The 22,510-nt window shown below is 44.9% G+C and overlaps 1 protein-coding gene across 4 annotated transcripts in view; it reads right to left on the bottom strand.

The window, feature by feature from the left end:
• LOC102454024 (uncharacterized) overlaps nucleotides 1-22,510 on the bottom strand; it is an 88,703-nt gene that overhangs the window by 22,601 nt on the left and 43,592 nt on the right. For all 4 annotated transcript variants that reach the window (XM_075935726.1, XM_075935727.1, XM_075935728.1 and 1 more), the window contains exons 3-4: nucleotides 6,318-6,479; nucleotides 1,182-1,335 (exon numbers count right to left, since the gene is read on the bottom strand). In XM_075935726.1, coding sequence (XP_075791841.1) covers nucleotides 1,182-1,335; nucleotides 6,318-6,479 — 316 coding nt within the window. The remainder of the gene's footprint in view (nucleotides 1-1,181; nucleotides 1,336-6,317; nucleotides 6,480-22,510) is intronic.

Below are 22,510 nucleotides of genomic sequence, written 5' to 3'. Positions count from 1 at the left end.
CATTCTTGTTGCTCTTCTCTGGACCCTCTCCAATTTCTCCACATCTTTCTTGAAATGCGGTGCCCAGAACTGGACACAATACTCCAACTGAGGCCTAACCATCGCAGAGTAGAGCGGAAGAATGACTTCTCGTCTCTTGCTCGCAACACATCCCAGAATCATGTTTGCTTTTTTTGCAACAGCATCACACTGCCGACTCATATTCAGCTTGTGGTCCACTATAGCCCCTAGATCTCTTTCTGCCGTACTCCTTCCTAGACAGTCACTTTCCATTCTGTATGTCTGAATCTGCTTGTTCCTTCCTAAGTGGAGCACTTTACATTTATGTTTATTAAACTTCATCCTGTTTACCTCAGACCATTTCTCCAGTTTGTCCAGATCATTTTGAATTATGACCCTATCCTCCAGAGCAGTCGCAACCCCTCCCAGCTTGGGATCATCTGCAAACTTAATAAGTGTACTTTCTATGCCAGTGGTCCCCAACCTTTCAAGGTTGTCGGGCGCCAGGGGGCGTGGCCGTTCGCCCGCCGGGCGCCAGGGGGCGTCGCCAGGGGGCGGGGACACTTGCTCCCCGGGGGCGGCCCCCCCCCATAGCTGCATGCCTGGGGCCGGCGCTCCCCCCGCCAAGCGCCGCGCGCCCGGGGCTGGCGCTCCCCCCGCCAAGCGCCGCGCGCCCGGGGCCGGCGCTCCCCCCGCCAAGCGCCGCGCGCCCAGGGCCGGCGCTCCCCCCGCCAAGCGCCGCGCGCCCGGGGCCGGCGCTCCCCCCGCCAAGCGCCCGGTGCCAGGCCAGCCCCGAGCACCTGGCGGGCGCATGGAAATGCCCCCGCGGGCACCGTGTTGGGGACCACGGTTCTATGCCAATATCTAAATCGTTGATGAAGATATTGAACAGAGCCGGTCCCAAAACAGACCCCTGTGAATATAAAGCCACAGATTTGAAGGACCTCCAATGTCCATAAACTTCAGATTATCCCACTTGAGCATGAAAGCAGGAGTGAGCCCTTTGGGCCTGACTCATTATTGCCTTGTGCAGGCATTTACACTTGTGCAAAAGCAAAGCAAAGCAAAGCAACATGAAACCCTACCCATCTGGTTTAGTGGCACTGTACCCCCAGTTTGCACAACACAAGTTGCAGAAGAGGAATGAATCAGGGGCACAAGATATCAGTACCAAAACACACCTCTTTCCGGGATGATTGAAAGGTCGGACTGATTTCCACTCTGAACCAAGAGACTATGCGGTCTGCTCCTCCCAGGAAAAAATTTCTTCACCTCCTGGTACGAGTTGAGTAAGATGCTGGCAGCTCCACAAGAACAGTGTTGCAGAAAATACTCCTACACCAGACAAGGAGAAGATATGCAGGCTGTTACATTTCAGTGGCCCAAGGTAACTGGAGCAGGAAGATATCTTGGACAAATTGTAAGCATTCCAAACTAAAGGATGTGCCAGGTTACTGCAAGACCTGTCAGGATCCAGATACATGTGCATAACTCTTTCTAAATGGCCTAGAAGTAAGGAGCCCAGCTGAAGCTAAGTTTCTTTGTAGCATGGAATTCTGTACTACAATGGTTTAGAATAGTTTCAAGAATCAGCCCCCTGTTGACATGCTCCCTAGGAATCCAGCAGAAAAATAAGCTTTAACTAGACTTTTTCACAGTTATTTTAAGCCACTGTAAAGTTTTGGCTCCTTCTAGTTTTCTAGTAACACCATGCAATGCAGTATTCCAGGATATCACAGAGTTCTAGTGAAATATACCAGAGGAGGAATGGTCTCAGCACATCCCAAAATGCTGCATTCTGATTAAAAATGAATCAGAATCAACCCTCCTGATCAAAAACAGCCCTAAACCTTAGAAAGTTTTTAATCCAATTTTGATTGTGAGCAAAATGGGTCAAATCAAATACAAACAATCCAATATTCTGGATCCCCCAAGTTTTGTGGTTTAATCCAATCTGTAGCTGTGGAGAAAATCTCTTTAGTAACCTCAAAAAAAAACACAGAATTTAGATTTTGTGAAGGCCAAAATGAATTTTAAAACAGCTTAGATAAAAGTTACTCATGCTGTCTCCCAACATTTCTGGGTATCACTGTATTCCTAGCTTGGTTTTGTAGTTCATTTTGAAGTTGGATGTCTGTTTTTGACTTGTGATAAATTCCAAAGTGTTTTTAGAAAGTAAAGATGTTATTTTCTAAAGTGTCTTTTGTTTATGGTGGCTCTGGTTTTAGATGCCCAAACTGATGCATTTAAATTCATTAGGCCACATCTTCAGTTGGTGCATTTTTTGGGGTATCTCTTCCAAAAAAGGAGTTGAAGTCACATTTCCAAATTCGTGCATGCTCAGGTAAAACACTTTGTGCGTAAATAAACATAACCCACTATAACGGTGGCTCACAATTAAAGATAACATTATTTCTGTATGAACATGCACAAACAATATTATCTTGTATTTTTATAGAACAGCTGCCACAGGCAGATTAAGTGTTGCTAAATAAATATGCTGTATGTGATATTCAGTTACTTGCCAAACAAATGCCATCTTGATTTCTTGTAACTGATTCTATGAAGTTTCATGTATCAGTTCACCTCAGCAGCATGTGCTATGGATAGTCCTTGGACATATCTACCCTAAGCACTACTTGTAGCTGCTCAGGTGATGAGATCTGCTAAGAGTATAGGAGAACATGGTGAGGTAACATTCTGACTGCCCTTTGAGACTGCAATGGGAGATATAGCTCTTTTTCTTCAAGAGCCCATGTTTCTTCTAACTAGTCTGTTGCTTTTTAATCTCTTGGTACTTTCCAAAGGGTTAAAAAGACTCTCTGGGAAGGAAGAGCTTAGAAGCCTTATGATAAACAGGGGACTTTCCTATCAGATTGCTTGTGCACTTAGGGCCCAATCCTGTGAGCTGCTGAGCACCCTCAACTCCCAGCAGAACCTCCACTAAAATAAATCAGCAGAGTTCTGCTGACTTCAATAGGCTATCGGTCCCTACGTCAGTGGGGTGCTTTAGAAAATGCTACCATTAATCTGGTCCAGATCCTCCAAGGGTTTTGTGTTAGTTGCCTGAATAGCTTTGAGGATCTGGACCTTTTGCAGTTGGGGATAATAATATTTCATACCTCACAGAGGGGTTGTGAAGATTAAACATTGAGGATGGTGAGATGATATGGAGGTGGGCCTTAAATACCAAGGGCAGGTAATTAGTTAATTTTTGTGAAGTGCTTTGAAAATGCACAAAGTTCAATATTACTGTTGTGAGCTAGATACCCCCGTGGTGGATGCATTACGTTTGCAGACAGGGATATTCTGTCAAGGGATCTTTGTAATACCAAATGCATCCAGATTAAAAAGGTAGGGCCAGCTCCTCAGCTAGTATAAATCAGGGTAGCTCTCTTAATGTCCATGTAGAGCCTATGCTGGAGATTTGGTCCCGGTTATGCAAATGGTAAGGGTTGCTACAAACAATGACTCACAATTTAAAGCTTTCCGGAAATGTGCTAACAATTCCCAGGCCCTGTGTAGGAGGAAACGTTGCTCAGAGAAGGAGAGTCAGGCACAAGGAGATTACTTGATGTACCATTTTGCTGCCTAACTTGCAATTCCACATTGGCTTTGTTTCTGAATGGGGGTGAACCACTTATTCCAGATGCAATGGGAGAGGAGCACGTGCAGGGGTGGAAAAATGTAGTCAGCAGAACAAAGGAATTTCCCCCCATGAAAACAAATTGCTGAGTGCTGAGTCTGACAACTCTGATATTGTGTTGATGGTGACAGGTTAAAAAAAATGGTGGAAGGATTATTGTATGGTTAAAGCATGGGACTGGACGTCAGAAGACCTGGGTGGCTCTGTTCCCAGGTCTCTCTGCCTTCCTTCTCTCTGCCTCTGTTTTCTCTTTTTAAAGTGGGGAAGATAAAGCTAACCTGCCTCTCAGAGGAGCTGTGAAGCTTAAGAGCATAAGAATATAAGAATGGCTATACTGTGTAAAACCAAAGGTTCATCTAGCACAGTGCCGTCTTTCAACAGTGCACAAAGTTTAATGTATTTATCATCATCAGAGAGCAGTAGCCAGCAATACAGCTGGTTGAAAAATAAAGTTAAAGAAATATGTCTTGGGTGAATGGACCATTAGCTGGCTAGATCATCAGGCATAATGAGTGGCAATGTCTAATTGGCAGCCAATATCAAGTGGAATACCAAAGGGGTCAGTCTCTGGGCTTGTTTTGTTCAGCATCTTCATTAATGATCTGGATGATGCGATCCTGGAGGATAAGGATAGGGTCCACAGTGACTGAGAAAAATTGCAGGATTGGGACAAAAGAAATCAGATGAAGTTCAACAAAGACAAGAATCCCAAGCATTGCTACAGACTGGGGACCAACTGGCTAAGCAGCAATTCTGCAGAAAAGGACCTGAGAATTACAGTGAACGAGAAGCTAGATATGAGTCAACTGTGTGCCCTTGTTGCCAAAGCTAATAGCATATTGGGTTGCATTACAGGAACACTGCCGGCAGATTGAGGGAAGTGATTATTCCTCTCTATTCAGCAACTGGTGAGGTCACATCTGAAGTACTGCATCCAGTTTTGGGGCCCCCACTATAGAAAAGATGCGGATAAATTGGATAGAGACCAGCAGAGGGCAATGAACATGATCAGGGGACTGGGGCACATGACATAAGAAAAGGGCAAGAGAACTGGACTTACTTCATCTGCAGAAGGGAAGAGTGACGGGGGAAGTGAGAGCAGCCTTCAACTACCTGAAGGGGGGGTTCAAAGAGAATGAAGCCACGCTGTTCTCAGTGATGGCAGATGATAGAACGAGGAGCAATGGTTTCAAGTTGCAGTAGGAGAGGTCTAGGTTGGATATTAGGAAAAATTATTTTGCGGGGAAGATGGTGAAGCCTTGGAATGGATTACCATCGGAGCTTTTTACGGCCAGGCTTGACAAAGCCTTGGCTGGGGTGATTTATTTGCGGTTGAGCCTGCTTTGAGCAAAGAGCTGGGCTAGATGAGCTCCTGAGATCTCTTCCTACCCTAATCTTATATGACTATGAAATGATGTCCCCCCACCAGGCCTAAAAAAAGAACATATTTCATTTTTGTTTAGCATCCAGAACACCAAAAATATCTTATTTATAGCAGCCAAAAACCAAAATGTTTGGGTTTAAACCCAAACATTTGGGAGTAGGTTGTTTGGAGATGGGGAGTTAGATGACAGCCCAAACATTTTTGACAAAAAAAAAAAATCTCTGTTTAGTCAAAAAGCCATTTGCCCCCCACCCCCCAAAATAGAAGTTTGAACAAAGCTTTTTCAATTAGCTTTTATCATCATCATCAACAACCATGGGCTCAACACCCGTTGGTGTCCAATGCTTCCCTCACTATTTCCTTCCATCTTTCCCTGTCCAATGCGGAGTGGCTTAGTTTCTGTAGACTAGCTCCGCACCAATCTACTATATCAATCAGATTTCATTCATATTCTTGTTTTACGATCAGCACATCAACACTCATCTGACCAACCCACCTCCTTTATCCAGGGTCGGGACTGGCATAAAGCTTTGCCAAAGTAGTATTATCCTTAAGTCAATAATGGAAAACCCCAATAACTGCAATTGGATGCAGGGGGCTAGACATCTATGGATTCTGGAGGTTCAGTCTATATAAATGTCCCAAAGCTAGGATGTTTCTGCAAAACTGAGCTGAAGTCTCATGAGAATGTAGGAACACTTGAGAAAGATTTCTACTACCTCTTGCTAAGAATGGGGCTGCAGACTGCTTCTCCCTTGGTATCTGTGGTATTTCTGGTGTTGGTCCAGATGCCTTTAATCATAATATGATCATGGAACAGCATCAAAATAATAGATTGGTTTCATTATCTGGAAGGCAGCCATGTATTCAATTATCCCTAAACAAGAGTTCCAGGAAAATGCCAATGCTATTGCCCCTACCTCACCCCTGCTCAATGAAAGAAATCAAATCCAAGCCACAAAACAGTGAGGTGCAAGGGGAAGCAGGGGGCAAATCGAGAACAAAATGAGAACAAAAGACAACAAATAAAAGCATCGAAGGATGAGCTGAATTCTGGACAAGGTACAGTGCTGGTGCAAAGGCTCTGGCAGCTGGTCCTCTCCATCACCCATATTCTCCCTTTAGGACTGGCACCCAATTACTGCCACCATCCCCCAATATTAAACCAGCTTTGGGTGAAACTTAGTGAGCTGCATCCCCTGCTTTGGGATTTTGTACCCTTGTGCTAAGGATGAGGTTGAGAGCATTTTCACTTAGCCCAGACAGCACCTGACCACCTCTTCTTACCTGCTTTATCTGGCTCATCTTCTGCTCCTTCTGCAAACTGCACACTTGCTTTTGGAGTCGCAGGTTATGTTCTTGCAGTTGCCCGATTTTCTCTATCAGCTGACAGATGTGTTCTAGATACCCCAGGCCAGAGCTGAGAGCCTTGGTGTTCCCTTGGTTCACCTGCAATGACAATACCATTTGGAGCACAGATAAACCATGGCAAAAGCATTCAGAGCAGCTGGTGCCATCCATCCCTTATTACTAATTTACAAGGCACCAAAAATAAACTGGGCAGTGTGGTTAGAATGAGAACTAGCCCAGGCCTTTATTCCAACTCTAAACCTTATATTTGAGATTAGAAAAAAATCTGTTTGGTTCACTTATTTTAATCCATGCTGTACCCCCATCTAAATCCAGTCAGAACCAGCAGCATTAAGGTTTTCATAGCTCCTTACAAAATCTCTGTAAAATTAAATATCACCCTATGGTAGCCCCAAGATGTTGTGTCTTACGGCATTTCTAACATAGACCCCATCATTTGATATGTAGAATTAAGTTTATGTTTTCCAAGTGTGAGTAGGGAGGTCTGTTTGTGGGGTGCTATGGCATAGGGGTAAACAAGGACACAAGGTTAAAGGTGACAGAGAACCAGGCTCTGAGGCTTCATCTCCACTGCAGGGTTTTTGTGCAAGAAGCCTTTTGTGGAAGAGATCTTCCACAAAAACATCTTGTGCAAAAGCGTGTCCAGACCTCAAAGCGCATTGCAAAAGCGATGTGCTTTTGTACAAGACAGTGTCTACACTGCATGGACATTCTTGGACAAGAAAGCTCTGATGGCCATTCACAGAATGGCCATCAGAGCACCTGTGCTTTTGCCAATAGGGGTTTCTTGCACAAAAACCCCTCTGGAGTGTCCACACCTGCCTTTTTGCGCAAGAGCTGTAGCACAAAAAGGAGTTATTCCTCGTGGGGAGAGGAATAACTCTACTGGCAAAAGCCGTCTGTTCTGCCGATTTACTTGCACAAAAATGCACTTGAAATATGGACGCTCTGCCGGTTTTTGCGCAAAACCAGCCTCTTTTGCGCAAAAACCGTTTAGTGTAGACATAGCCTCATGAAGGGAAAGAGCAGCTGTGGGAGTTGCTGAGGAGGGCTTCTGAATGAGAGTCAAGAAACACTGGCCCCAGAAGTCCTGTGCACCACCCAGACTGCAAAGAGGAGAGGTACAGGCTAGGAATGGACGCATCTAGGATGCATCATATGCGTACGTCTAGACTACAGGCTTTTGTCGACAGACTACATCCAGTTCTGTAGACAAAGCAAGCCGCTTTGTCAACATGACAGTGTAAACGCAAAGGACAGTGTAGATGCAATAATGCCTTCTGTCGACAGAACTCTGTCGAGAAAAGGCATTACTGTATTCCTCATAGAATGAGGTTTACAGCCGTCGACAAAACTGCTGAGTTCTGTCGACATTATGTTGACAGAACTCAGCAGCAGTGTAGATGCAGGTATAGTTTTGTCGAAAAAAGTCCACTTTTGTCGACAAAACCCTGTAGTCTAGACACACCCTAGTAGAGGTGTGGCGCCAGCCAGGCCTCAGGGAGGAGAAGGGTCTGTGCCCAGTGGGAGACCATGAAGGAAGAGATAGAAGAGACTTTGCTTAGGATTTGACTTTGCTTTAGCTTTCACACAATCATAAATCATAGAACACTAGAATTGGAAGGGATCTTGAGAGGTCATCTTGTCCAGTTGCCTGCCCTCACGACAGATCCAAGAACAGTCTTGATCATCCCTGAGGGTGTGTCTAGACTACATCCCTCTACTTCCCTCTTTTGACCGAGGGATGTAAATTAGGAACTTCAAAATTGCAAATGAAGCCAGGATTTGAATTTCCTGTGCTTCATTTGCATAAGCATGTCATGGTGCTCTTTCAAAAAAGCGCTATTTCGAAAGTAAAACCACAATCTAAACGCGGTTCTTTCAAAAATAGAAGCCTCAAAAAATGAGGTTTACAGGATTTTTCGAAAAAGCCTTCCCTTTTGGAAAGAACCGCATCTAGACTGAGGTTTTACTTTCGAAATAGCGCTTTTTCAAAAGAGCGCCACAACATGCTTATACAAATGAAGCACAGGAAATTCATATCCCGACTTCATTTGCAATTTCGAAGTGCCTAATTTACATCCCTCTGTCAAAAGAGGGATTTAGTCTAAACACACAGGTGTCTGTCCAACCTGCTCTTAAATATCTCCAGTGATGGAGATTCCAACAACCCCCCCCCCCCCCCAGGCAATTTATTCCAGTGTTTAACCACCCTGACAGGCAGGAAGTTTTTCCTGGTGTCCAACCTAAGCCTCCCTTGCTGCAATTTGAGCCCATTGCTTCTTGTCCCATCCTCAGAGGCCAAGGGGAACAATTTTTCTCCCTTCTCCTTATAATTCCTTTTAGATACTTGAAAACTGCTATCATGTCCCCTCTCAGACTTCTACTTTCCAAACTAAACAAGCCCAGTTCTTTCCGTCTTCCCTCGTAGCTCATGTTTTCTAGACCTTTAATAATTCGTGTTGCTCTTCTCTGGACCTTCTCCAATCTCTCCACATCTTTCTTGAAATGTGGTGTCCAGAACTGGACACAATACTCCAATTGAGGCCTAATCAGCACAGAGAAGAGTGGAAGAATGACTCCTCATGTCTTGTTCACTACACTCCTATTAATGCATCCCAGAATCAGGTTTGCTTTTTTTGCAGCAGTGTCACACTGTTGACTCAAGTTTAACTTGCCGTCCACTATAACCCCTAAATCCTTTTCAGCAGTACTCCTTCCTAGACAATTACTTCCCAATCTGCACGTGTGAAACTGATTGTTCCTTCCTAAGTGGAGCACTTTGCACTTGTCCTTATTAAACTTCATCCTGTTTACCTCAGACCATTTCTCTAGTTTGTCCAGATCATTTTGAATTATGACCTTATCCTCCAAAACACTTGCAACCCCTCCCAGCTTGGTACCATCTGCAAACTTAATAAGTGTATTCTCTATGCTATCATCTAAATAAGCACCCCCGGTACCTACCGTTTTCAGACACAACATTTTTTTCTACCATTGCAACACATTTGTTTAAACAACTTATTTATAGCCAGGCAGACAATAAAATTTTGGGGTGTAAAAAGTACAAAAATAATAAAACATTGTAACAAAACAAAATTTCAGTTTCTCCAAATTTCAGTTGTGTTGATGTACCCCTGACTTTTCTAGAGTACCCCAAGGGTACTCGTACCACTGGTTGAACCTGTGGAACCCCACTTGTTATGCCCTTCCAGCATGACTGTGAACCGTTAATAACTACTCTCTGAGAACAGTTATCCAGCCAGTTTATGCACCCACCTTATAGTAGCCCCATCTAGGTTGTATTTCCCTAGTTTATGGATAAGATCATGCAAGCCCGTGTCAAATGCCTTACCAAAGTCTAAGTATACCATGTCCACCACTTATCCCGTATTCACAAGATTTGTTATCCTATCAAGACTTATTACTCTTTATTTTATATTAACAAAAGAGGCCACCAAGAATGAGGTTTGTTATTATTCAGAATCAGAGGCAGCAGCACAGGGCAAAAGGCAGCCGGTCCGCAAAGGGAGCTGGTTTTTAAACTGGCTCTCCTCATGGACCAGCTCCCACCTGGCATCCCACGCTGCTGTCTCGGATACAGAGGCAGCAGCGCTGAGTGGCAGGGGGCTTCTCAGGAGTGGGGCCTGAGCTCACTGGCTGCTGGACTGCCCCTGGGTACTATAGAATAGTCGAGTAACTAATATGAATTCATGAGGTTAATCAACTATTCAATTAACCAATATTTAACATCCCTAGCATGCAATCTCCATTAGCAAAATAAACCCAGATTTTAACAAAAGCTCTGCTCTGAAGTTTCTCTTACATCAGAACATTAGTTGCCTCTGCAAAACTGGGAAGCTCACTCTGTGTCCTTTCTCACAGCAGTTCACATTGATGGGGGAAATACCAACTGCAGGTCTCTTCCTGTCTTTCCATTATGCCAAAACGTTCTTGGTGGGTTCAAAAAGTAATCAGCCTCGGGGTTATTTTTTAAATAAACAATGATGCAATGTTATTTATAAAACTTGCTCTTATGTTAATATAGTTTTAGGTCTGAGCCCATGACTAAATCCTATGAAATCATATTAAATTACATGATACTGAATAAATCAGGAATATTAGTTCACTTTCCTTATGAGTCAGGATGCATCTTTAAAAACATTTGTGTAACAGGAGGTAGACAGGGATCCAGGAGTATTCAGAGAATACAGAATCAGTGTGTTTCTTTCCAAAACAAAAGAAAACCCCCAGCGTTCTATGGACACTAGCCACAATTTTCAAAAACAACTAGTGATTTTTGAGTGCCCAACTTGAAATGCTCAATTTTCAGAAAGTGCTGAGCACCCATCCCATGAAATTAGGCCTCTTTAAGGGTCCTCAGAATGGGTTCCTCAAAATTGCTTGACAATTTTTTGCACTTTGCAGACTTTTTTTATTTTATTTGTTAGGAGCATTCCCTGTTTTTACATTTATTTCCTACAATATCTGCAATAATACATAATATGGCAATTGAATGATTCTACTATTTTTTGTTCTATAAAACCACCAAGGGTAAAAGAAGAAGGAGAACCCCAATGCTCATAAACTGTGTGCTTGGGATCCGGAGCCACTGGGCTTAGTTTTTCAAGTGGTATAAACTTCCCTATCTCCATTGACCAACAGAGGTGTGGCTAGAGCACACTGTGCTACAGCTATTCTCGACTTCCTAGGGCTCATGGGGAGCAACGTATTTGTGCTTCTTGTGCTATGGGTCACTCAGGGGCCTACCCAGCCCTCAGTGCAAATTGGAGCAACTGTACCAGGGTGATTGCACCGCTTTACAAGAAAGAATCTCAGTCCTCCTGTGTCTGAGCAAATGTGCCCTGGCTAGGCCCAACCAGGCTAGGCGGGGGCGGGGCAGCCAGCAGGAAGCAGAGCTGGCGGGGGCAGGAGGGGTGTCAGATCAGCCGGAGGGGGGTGGGGGAAATGACCCAGGCACATGCAGATTCCAGGGTGCTGCCCGTCCCATGAATGGTCCCAGCGAAGCAAGTCTGACTACGGCTCCACAACACAACACTGGACCAGCACTCAGGAGCAGGGACAGGGCTTCCCCTCCTTCTCAGGCGCAACCAGAGGCTCCCAGCGCCAATCGTGCCCCGCCTCCCAGCCACTCCCCCTGCCTCCACCAGGCTTCCGTCCAGCACCCCGCCGGAAAACCAGAAAATACCAGACATGGCATATATCCGGTATTTTCTAAATTTTTTTTAACCGGACAGAGGTCCCAAAAGCCAGACCGTCTGGTAGAAAACCGGACACCTGGCAATCCTATTGGTATGTTGGTCACTCAGGTTCCCAAACAATTCTTTAGAGCAGGGGTTCCCAAGCTGGGGTACGCGTACCCCCAGGGGGTATGAGAAGCTTGTCAAGGGGGTACGGGGAATATTTGGTAAATAACTAGATTATCCTAATTGAAATATTCCAAAAGTAGTAGTGTTAGTGAAAAAAGTTGTGGATTCTAGAGTCTAGAATTGATTTCCTTTCCTATTGAATAGGGGGTACGGGAAGGGTTACTAAAAGCAAAAGGAGTACGGGGACTGAAAAAGGTTGGGAACCCCTGCTTTAGAGTGAGGTAATCTGACTTATCCTCTTGGGTAATCTTCCATTTACGTGATTAGCATCATTCCAGTAAATGCAAATGAAGAAAAAATGATGTCTCTAATATCCCACTATCAAACCCAGTACATAGGGCCTGCTACTCCTCCCAGCAAAAATTAAATATTCTGCTTTTATAGGTATCCTCAGAAGGGTTTCTTTAAAGGGGCTTTGAAGAGTCCTTTAGTTTTCAATGCCTTTTACTAATAGCTTCTAATGATCCCAAAACATATGTTCATTGTACAAGAAGAGAAAATGAGGACTGGAGGATTTTAAGCATCAGATAAGCCCTAAAATGTACTGCAACTGCCCTGCTGCCGCACAGCAGCACTGCCACTTTGAAACCCCAAGGCAGCAGCTGCACAGCTGATCCTGGGGATCAGCTGTGTGGCACGGTGCCCCTTTAAAACACCGCCTCTCCGGGGATTCAAAGGAGCAGCCCTGGAGCCCAGGGTCAGCTGGGGATTCCGGTCTCCCTGAAGCATTTCCCCAGAACCCAGGATCAGCTGGGGACTCCCCAGCTGATCCTGAGTCCTGGGGAAATGCCGTGGGGAGCCCGGGGTCAGATGGAGTCCCCAGATGACCCTGGGTTCCCCTCCTGACCCTTTGAGTCGCAAGGAGGTGGCAGTTTCAAAGGGGCAGCCACCGCACAGCTGATCAAAGGGGCAGCAGCCACACAGATGAACCTGGGGAAATGCCACCCGGAGTCAACTGGGGATCCCGGGTTTGCGGGACACCCCAGCTGAGCCCAGGTCCCCTGCCTCTCCTCTGATTCAGGCGGAAGCGGCAGTTTCAAAGGGGCAGGGCCAGATAAGGTTGAAGGTGCCTGGCCAGAGTTATTGTTAAGCCAAGAACAGTAACAGTTGTCAGCAGACTCTACTGAACCACTACGCACATGGAATTGCCACAATGGACTAAGAATCGGTGGGAAATTTCCACTAGCTCCTGGTCATACAAGGACTGTCCCCCCAAGACACCACTTTATATACAGGTACAAACAATCACACCTCACTGCTGACATATCACGTTGCACCCTCTGACGTTGTCAGGTTACCACCCATCACCTTGTACCTCGTGGTTTGATTAGATTATTTCTACCCATCCATGTTTCATTTTAGACCCTTTCCTGATAGGGTTGCCAGGTGTCCCGTATTCTCCCGGACAGGCCGGTATTTTTGCCTCCTGTCCAGTAAAAAAATTCAAAGATACCGGATACCTGAGATGTCCGGTATTCTCTGAATTTTTCCCTGGCCAGGGTGTGAAAATGCCGGGCACCTGGCAACCCTACAAACACTCAGCACCCGGCCTCCACCGCTCCCTCCTCCCAGCCCCCAACACCCTCAGCCCCCATGCTTACCTTGTTCTCCAAGGCTGCCAGCCAAAAGACCTAGGAGAAACAATGCTTCCCCTGGGTCTTAGTGCTCAACTTCTCTGCTCTTCCTATCCCTGCACTCACTCTTAAAGGCGACATGCTGTTTTAATGCTGTTTTATTTTAATTTGGGGGGGCGGGGCTTAAGTCCTTGGAGTCCTTTTTTTTTTTTTCCTCTCTCCACCTCCTCTTCCCCGCCCTCAACAGAATTTTTTCCTGTTTTTGGGGGGGGAGGGGGAGTGGCAGTGTTTTGGTATTTTTGTTTCAACCAGCTGGCAATCCTATTTCCTGAATCTGGGTCTCTATCCGTGGGGAGTGCGTACCAACATCTTTTTAATGAGCTAGTGGTACCACGTGATTTCAACTTCTGACCAGTACCAATTATTGTTCTGCAGTCAGTACCTGGCACCAATTAGTGTTTTGCACTCTCAGCCCTGTTCGTGCCAAGCTCTGTGAGATGAGGCCTGCCTCTTGCTCACAGCTTAGCTTTGCTTTCTGTTAGCCATGTTTTGTCCATTGTTAGCTAGGCCTCAGACCAGGCCTGTGCTGCACTGGCTTATGTTTTAGGCCTTCATCTTACTACATGGATGTGTCTGATTATAGTAAAATCAAAGTGTCTATAGCCCTTTGGAAAACAGGGAGGGGCAGCAGATAGAGCACTGAACTGCACAGGGAGTCAGGAAACTTGAATTCTAATCCTGACTGCCACCCATTGCTGTTCTTGTCCCTTGGGACTATAAATTCTTCGGGCAGGGAACGTCCATCATTGGGTTTATACAGAGGCCAGTACAATAGGGTCCCAGTCAAGTTTGGAGTTATGAGGTACTAATCTAATCATCATGTGATTCCTCTTGTGTTATCCATTTCCAGACAAACTGAGGTTAGGGCAGGGGTGGGCAATAATTTTTAGTGGGGGGGGGGCACTCCTACATTTTAGAACAGGGCTACTCAACACACGTCTCATTTGTTTGCTGCCCACTGTGTGGTTTGGATTTATGTGAGGCTCAACACGTGGCCCGCGGGCGGGACTCAAAACAAAAAAGTAGTCTATATAATGGTCTGTTGATATGCATTTTAGTAGTTAAATTCCTGGACTGTCATTGCTCATTAAAAATGCTGTCATATGGGTGGAAGTCGGGTAAATGTTGCATTTTATTAATATCAGCAGAACTGACTTACATGGGGCCTGCGTGTTGTGTCGTCTTGCCTTAATCTTTGTATTCATGGCCGTCAATATGAAAGAAGCTATTTGCATGTACATGCAACCACACTTAAGTTGCAGCCCTCAGCATGTGCTGTGAGTGTCATTGTGGCCCCCAGGGCTGCCGAAGTTAAATAGCCCTGTTTTGGCAAGTGGTCAAGGGCTGCACTTTTCTGTAGCGGAGGTGCAGGGGCGAGGATGGAGGCTCGGTACAGAAGGGCATACAGACTTGGGGTGCAGGGTCTGGGAGGGTGTTTGGGTGCAGGAGAGGATTCTGGCCTGGGGGAGGGGTGTAGAGAGGGTACAGAGCCTGGGAGGGAGTTGTGACCTAGGAAAGGGGAGTGCAGAGAGTTTTGACGGTTACCCGGAGGAGGGATTTGGGGTGTAAGAGGGGAAGGAGTGCTAGAGGCAGGTTCTGGCTGGGAGGCGGTTACCTGTCTCCTGGCCAGCATACCCAAAGCAGGCTGGGCTCCCTACCTGCTGTAGCCCCAAATCACTTAGAGCTGCAGGCTATTCCCTCCATGTGACTCTCAGCTCTGGGAGAGGGAAAGGGGCTTGCGCTGTCCCCATACCTCGGGCCAAACTCCCAGCCCCTTTTGGCTGGTTGTTTCCAGCCAATAGGAGCTGAGAGATTGGCTGGAGTCAATGTCTATTGGCAGATTGTTTCTTCACTTTAAACCCATGGCAGCTATGTGCCTGAGGGTCCCGGCAGGGTGGTCTGTGGGTGGGACCCAGTGGCTTCACAGGCCAGATCCAGCCCCTGGGCAGTATTTTGCCCAGCTTTGGGCTAAGGCAGTATTTCCCAAGTGGTGTTCCATGGAACCCCGGGGTTCTGTGAAGTGAAAATAGGGGTTCCACAAGAAAATCCCATTATAACCTGAATTATTGTAATGGAATGGAATTTTCATTCATTTATGAATTGTATTGAAAACAATTTGTATTTGTGTTTGCCACAATAAGTGTCCCTGTGTAATGCCAGCTTAGCCAGAGAGTGGGGACAATGATGTCACTCCTCAGCATTATGCGCAGTGTCAGTCAGGAGTTCCACAAAAAATTTTCAAGTTCAGAAGGGTTCAGTGGCCAAATAAAATTGGGAAACACTGGGCTAGGGGTACAATTCCTACCCATCCTGGTTAATAGCCTTTGATGGACAGTCTCCATGAACCTATCTAGCTGTTTATTGTATAGCCGTTCCCCGACTTATGAACAGGTTACGTTCCGAATAGCTGGTCGTAACTCAATTTGTTCATAAGTCGGAAATGCCCCACACGAAGAGTAACCAAGCACCAACAATACAGCAATCAACAACGAAAAATGGAAACACGAAAAAAACACTACTGCAGCAACAGCAAACTTTATTTAACAAACATGAACATGAAATACAAAACAATGCAGTAATTTAAATACAGTAATGTGAATTGAATTAATTGGATGAGGAATTGAAGGAGTAAAAAATTACGGTAAGAACATCAACATCAACAGATTGTATTTCAGCAGTTCCTTTGCATGTAGAAGGCATTGGTTCAGTATGGGAGGCAGCATTGCTGGGAGCTTTCTTTAAAAAAATATCCATTTTGGGCTGGACAATTTGTTTTTTCTTCTCGTTATAAATTTCCTTATAGCAAGCCAGGGCGTCCTGAATTAAACAATCCACCTTTGAGAATCTTGCAACATTAGGGTCCATTTTTTTTCCAGACATTGGCATTCCTTCATTTATTTTGCTGAAAGCTGCAGCCATTTCTTTCATCACAAAGTTTTTGGGGGCAGCTGCTGCTTCTCCTTGGGCTGTTTGTCTCTCTTCCTCTGCTACCCTCTCCGCCTTGAGCTGCATTAAATCTTCATTGCTCAGCTCCTCCCCAACATTCTCAACCAGTTGGTGTATGTCTTCATTATCCATTTCCAGATCCACTTCTTTCACCAGCTGTACAATGTTATTAGAAATGTTTTCCAGTGCCTTTTCTTTTTCAAAGCCTTTGAAACAGTTCACAAATCTTTTTAGGATTTTCTTCCATATGCCATTCATACATTGTGGAGTGACTTCTTCCCACCCTGCAGCAATGTTCCTTATGCAATGCAGAATGTTGTAGTCTTTCCAAAATTCAAGTAATGTTTTGCCATTTTCGCATTCTGTGGCAGCTACTGCCTTTGCAAATGTGTTGTGAAGATAATATGCTTTGAAAGCAGCTATGGCCCCCCTGGACCACGGGTTGGAGAATAGATGTGGTGTTGGGAGGCAGAAATGCCACTTTAATGTCAGAATGTAAGTCATTTAGGTATTGAGGCTGACCTGGAGCATTATCCAAAATAAGCAAAATTTGGAAAGGAATTCCTTTCTCCAGAAAATATGACTTGACTTCAGGGATGAAGCAGTTCATGAACCAGTCTTCAGAAAGCCTGGATGACGCTTGCGCTTTCTTATTAGCACGTTAATGGACTGGTAAAGTAGCCTTGCTGATATTCTTGAAGGCTCAAGGGTTTTCAGAGCAATAAATCAAGAGGGGTTTCAATTTATACCCAGAAACATTGCCTCCTAACAAGACTGCTAGACAATCTTTGAAAGCCTTATAACCAGGCATAGTTTTTACTTCTTTATGTAGGTATGTTCGGGCATTTTCTTCCAAAAGAGACCTGTCGCATCAATATTAAAGATCTGTTCTGGAAAATAATTTCCTTCTTTTATCAGTTTATCCAATTCTTCTGTGAAAGGTTCTGCTGTTTTCGAATCAGCACTGGCTGCCTCCCCACTTAATGTCACATTATGAAGGTTTGCACGCATCTTGGAATGGTTGAACCAACCATGACTGGCAGTGAAAGTTTGGTCATAGTCATACCCCTCCTTTTTCTTTAAGTCTTCAAAGACTATGAGCCTTAGGTTGTATCGTCATGAGACGCAATGGCGTGTGTTTTTCAATTTGGTCTTCCATCCAAAGCACTAAGAGTTTTTCCATTTCCAGGATGGGACCTGCTCTTTGCTTTGTTAGAATTTTTGATTTCATAGGAGCAGACCCTTTCACTGCTTCACCAATGCAATCACTATCCTTTATAATGGTGCGGATAGCAGATTTCGATAGCCCTAACTTACGCGACATGAAGGACACTGTTTGACCCTCTTCATATTGTCTCACTATTGCTATTTTCTGTTCCAAATCAATAGTTTTCTTTTTCTTTTCTCACCACCCTTATCACTAGCCCTTTTTCTTTTACTTGACATGATGGCCACAAGCAAACACCGAAAACACTGTGAGGGAATGAAACGTAAACACACTGCCTGACCACAGACACGCAAACACAACGTGCTGCCGTGAGGTTGGTCGTAAATGCGAATGATCGTAAGTCGAGGTGGTCGTAAGTCAGGGAACGGCTGTACACTGTTGAAGTGCTAGACTTGACAACATTCTCTGGCAAGGAGTTCCACAGGTTGACTGTACGCTGAGTGAAGAAAAACTTCCTTTTGTTTGTTTTAAACTTTTTGCCTATTAGTTTCATTTGGTGACCTCTAGTTCTTATATTGTGGGAATAAGTAAATAATTTTTCCTAATTCATGTTTTTCATAACAGTCATGATTTTATAGACCTCTATTATATCGCCCTTAGTCTCCTCTTTTCTAAGCTGAAAAGAACCTGTCTTTTTAATCTTTCTTCCAATGGGACCCGTTCCAAACTCCTAATCATTTTGTTGCCATTTTCTGATTTTTTTCCAATGCCAAGATATCATTTTTGAGAGGAGGTGACCACATCTGTACACAGTATTCAAGATGGGGGTGTACCATGGATTTAGAGAGAGGAAATAAGATCGTCTCTGTTTTATTCTCTATCCCTTTTTTAGTGATTCCTAACATTCTGTTCGCTTTTTTTGACTGCTGCTGCATATTGAGTGGCTGTTTTCAGAGAACTATCCACAATGAGTCCAAGATTTCTCTCGAGTAGTTGTAGCCAACTTACTCTCCATCATATTTTATGTATAGTTGGGATTATTTTTTCCAATGTGCATTACTTTATGTTTAACATTAAATTTCATTTGCCATTTTGTTGCCCAACTACTTATTTTGGTGAGATCTTTTTGAAGATCTTCATAGTCTGCTTCAGTCTTAACTATCTTGAGCAGTTGAGTATCATCTGCACATTTTGCCACCTCACTTTTTACCCCTTTCTCTAGATCATTTATAAATACATTGAATAGGATTGATCCCAGCACAGACCTTTGGGGGAACCCAGTAATTGCCTCTCTCCATTCTCAAAACTTATCCTTTATTCCTACCCTTTGTTTCCAGTCTTTTAACCAGTTATCAATCCATGAAAGGGATGTTAGACTTACCAGTCTGTAATTGCCAGGATCACCTCTAGAGCCCTTTTTAAATATTGGTGTCATGTTAACTATCTTCCACTCATTAGGTACAGAAGCTGATTTAAAGGATAGGTTACAAACCAGAGTTAATAGTTCCACAGTTTCCCATTTGAAGTCTTTCAGAACTCTTGGGTGAATGCCGTCTTGTCCCAAAAAACAGGACTGTGTAGCACTTTAAAGACTAACAAGATGGTTTAATAGGTGATGAGCTTTCGTGGGCAAGACCCACTTCCTCAGATCAAATAGTGGAAGAAAATAGCACAACCATATATACCAAAGGACACAATTAAAAAAATGAACACACATGAAAAGGACAAATCAAATTTCAGAACAGAAGGGGGATGGAGGGAGGGGGGAAGGAGGGGAGGTAAATGTCTGTGAGCTAATGATATTAGAGGTGATAATTGGGGAAGCTATCTTGGTAATGGGTAAGATAATTAGCGTCTTTATTCAAATTTGAGTGTAAAGTGTCAAATTGAAGTATGAATGACAGTTCAGAGGATTCTCTTTGAAGTGAAGTCTTAAAAGGTCTTTGAAGCAGGATGCAGGGAATCAAGTCATTGAGACAATGTCCTTTCTGGTTGAAACGGCAAGAAACTGTTTTTTCTTTGTGATCCTGTCTAATATCTGTTTTGTGGGCATTGATCCTTTGGTGAAGTGTCTGAGACGTTTGTCCAATGTACATAGCAGACGGACACTTTCGGCACATGATAGCATAAATTATATGTATTCGTCTGGCTCTTTCAATTTGCTTTTTTATTTCTCTGGGTGGGTAGTTGAGGTTTATAAATGCTTGGTAGAGATCCTGAGGTTTCTGGTCTCTGTCAGTGGGATTAGAGCAGATGCAGTTGTATCGAAGGGCTTGGCTATAGATGATGGATCATATGGTGTGTTCTGGATGGGAGCTGGAAGCATGTAAGTAACTGTATGAGTCAGTGGGTTTTCTGTAGAGAGTGGTGTCTAATTTTCCATTGCTGATTTGTCCTGTCGTGTCCAGGAAATAGATCTCTTGTGTAGAATGGTCCAGGCTGAGGTTAATGGTGGGGTGTAGGTTGTTGAAATCTCTGTGGAATATCTCCAGTGTTTCTTGGCCATGTGTCTAGATCATAAAGATGTCGATGTACCATAAGTAGAGAAGGGGTAAAAGAGGACGGGAGTTGAGGAAACGTTGTTCTAGGTCAGCCATAAAGATATTAGCATACTGTGGGGCCATGCGTGTACCCATGGCTGTGCCGCTGATCTGGAGGTATAAGTTGTTCTCAAACTGGAAATAATTGTGGGTGAGAACAAAGTTACATAGGTCTGCTATCAGATTGGCAGTGGTGTCCTCTGGGATAGTGTTTCTAATTGCTTGTAATCCATCTTCATGCGGGATGTTGGTGTATAGAGCTTCTACATCCATGGTGGCAAGGATGGTGTTATAGGGGAGGTTATCAACGTTTTGTAGTTTCTTTAGGAAGTCAGTATCTCGGAGATAGCGGGGGGTGTTGGTTGCGTAGGGGGAGAAGAGTGGGGAACTTCAAAGTGGCAGCGCCGCAGGAAGCCCTGGCTCCATGCAGTTTTGAAATGCCGCCGCAGAATTTCAAAGGGGCAACGCCACACAGAGCCCGGGGTCAGCTGGAGTCCCCAGGCTGCATGATGGCATTTCAAAGGGGCAGTGCCGGCTTATCAACTATTTGATTAGTGAAATAACTGATACTTAACATCCTTACTTTGAGTGCTTCTTTAGCATCTTGACCATCCAAGAGCCCCACTGGTTATTTAACAGGCTTCCTACTTCTCATGTACTTAAACATTTTGCTATTACTTTTTGAGTTTTTGGCTAACTGTTCTTCAAACGCCTTTTTGGCTTTTTTATTATATTTTTACACTTAATTTGCCAAAGTTCATGCTCCTTTCTATTTTCCTCACTAGGATTTGACTTAGACATCTTTTAAAAAGATGTCTATTTTTATCTCACTCTCCTTCTTTTACTTGGTTGTTAAGCCACTATTGCACTTTTTTGGTTCTCTTACTGTGTTTTTTAATTTGGGATATACATTTAAGCTAGGCCTCTATTATGGTGTCTTTGAAAGTTTTCCATGCAGCTTGCAGAGATTTTACTTTTGTCACTGTACCTTTTAATTTCTGTTTAACTAATCTCCTTATTTTTGTGTAGTTCCCCTTTCTAAAACTAAATGCCAGTGTTGGGTTGCTTAGGTGTTTTTCCCACCATAGGGATGAAAAGGTTACTTATCTTGTAACTGTTATTCTTCGAGATGTGTTGTGGCCCCTTGTCCCTGACCAATCGCCGGAGGCCTAGTCAAGGCCGTAGTGAGTTGGCTCTCTTCTGGTGGTGGGGCCCGTAAGGGAGTGACAGATAGGACACTGCTCTTATGGGATGACCCCACACTGACCCGGATGGGGAGCCGGGGTTCCCTGGGCCTGGTGGTAGGCCCACGGACCAGGGACAGAGACTTTTGGGGTGTCAAACTCTTTGGACTTCGGGTGATTCTTGGCTAGGGTGGCGGGGGGGGGGCTCGGCTCATGTTTGGGTTATGAACTCTGTTTGTGGTGTTTTCCCCAAGTTAATGCAGTATGACTTCTCTCTGTTTCATTAAATGTTTCTTTCCTACACTCAGACACAGTGCTTGTGAGTGGGGAAGCATTGCCTCTCAGAGGCACCCAAGGGTGTGTGAATTTCCCAGATTACTGTGTGGGGGCTCGGGCCAGTTCTATGTGAGATGGACCCCAAGATATTGAACCCAGCCCTGGTTACTGCCAGGCCTACCCGGCAGAAGGGTTACACTTTAACAACCTTACTCTCATGCTGTTCTCTCTCTTAGTAATAAACCTTTAGATTTTAGACTCTAAAGGGTTGGCTCAACATGATTTGTGGGTAAGATCCAGAGTGTAAATTGACCTGGGATCTGTGGCTGGTTTCTTGGGACCAGAGAACCCGTTCGGGGTAGGTGAGATTGGGTCCTATAACCCCTGACCTGTGTGCAGGCCTGGGGCTGTTTGGGACATGGATATAGCTGGGGTGTCAGAAGGGTTTTGCTCGTGAGGCTTCTGGCTGGTCAGACAGGCAGCTGAAGTGCTCTAGGGAACTGGTTTGTGGCCTAGTTGGGAAGGTCTCCAGTCTGGGGCTATAAGGAGCCCCAAGTTTGAGCAATTCACCCTGAGTGGACCCCCTCAGTGGTGCCCAGATCTGGCCCGGCTCATCACACATCTGCACCGGTGTTGCCTGGGGCCGCACCATCTGCCCTGGTGCCGACTGAACCGATGGCAGAAGAGTCCTTGCCAGCCCCAATACCAGTGCCAAGGCCGGTAAGAGGCTGGGAGTCGGTGCCAGTACCTGAGTCAGCGTCTGGGCTGGAGACTGTGCAGTGGTCTGCAGGGCCCATGATACCAAGGATAGTGCCATGGGAAAACTACCCGTCTCGTGTGACGCCGTGGCCTGCACTTGCGGCACCGAGTCATCCCCCTCGGTCGAGGTCAGTTCGATGAGCTCACGCGCCGCATCGAACATCTCCAGGGTGGAGGGACACCAAATAGCCCCCATCCCATTTGCCTGACCT

This window comes from Pelodiscus sinensis, chromosome 8 (assembly GCF_049634645.1).
Source record: "Pelodiscus sinensis isolate JC-2024 chromosome 8, ASM4963464v1, whole genome shotgun sequence".
In the NCBI taxonomy this organism is placed as follows: domain Eukaryota; kingdom Metazoa; phylum Chordata; order Testudines; family Trionychidae; genus Pelodiscus; species Pelodiscus sinensis.
Note: the sequence above shows the minus strand (reverse complement) of the source record. Positions and strands in the feature narration are given on the sequence as shown.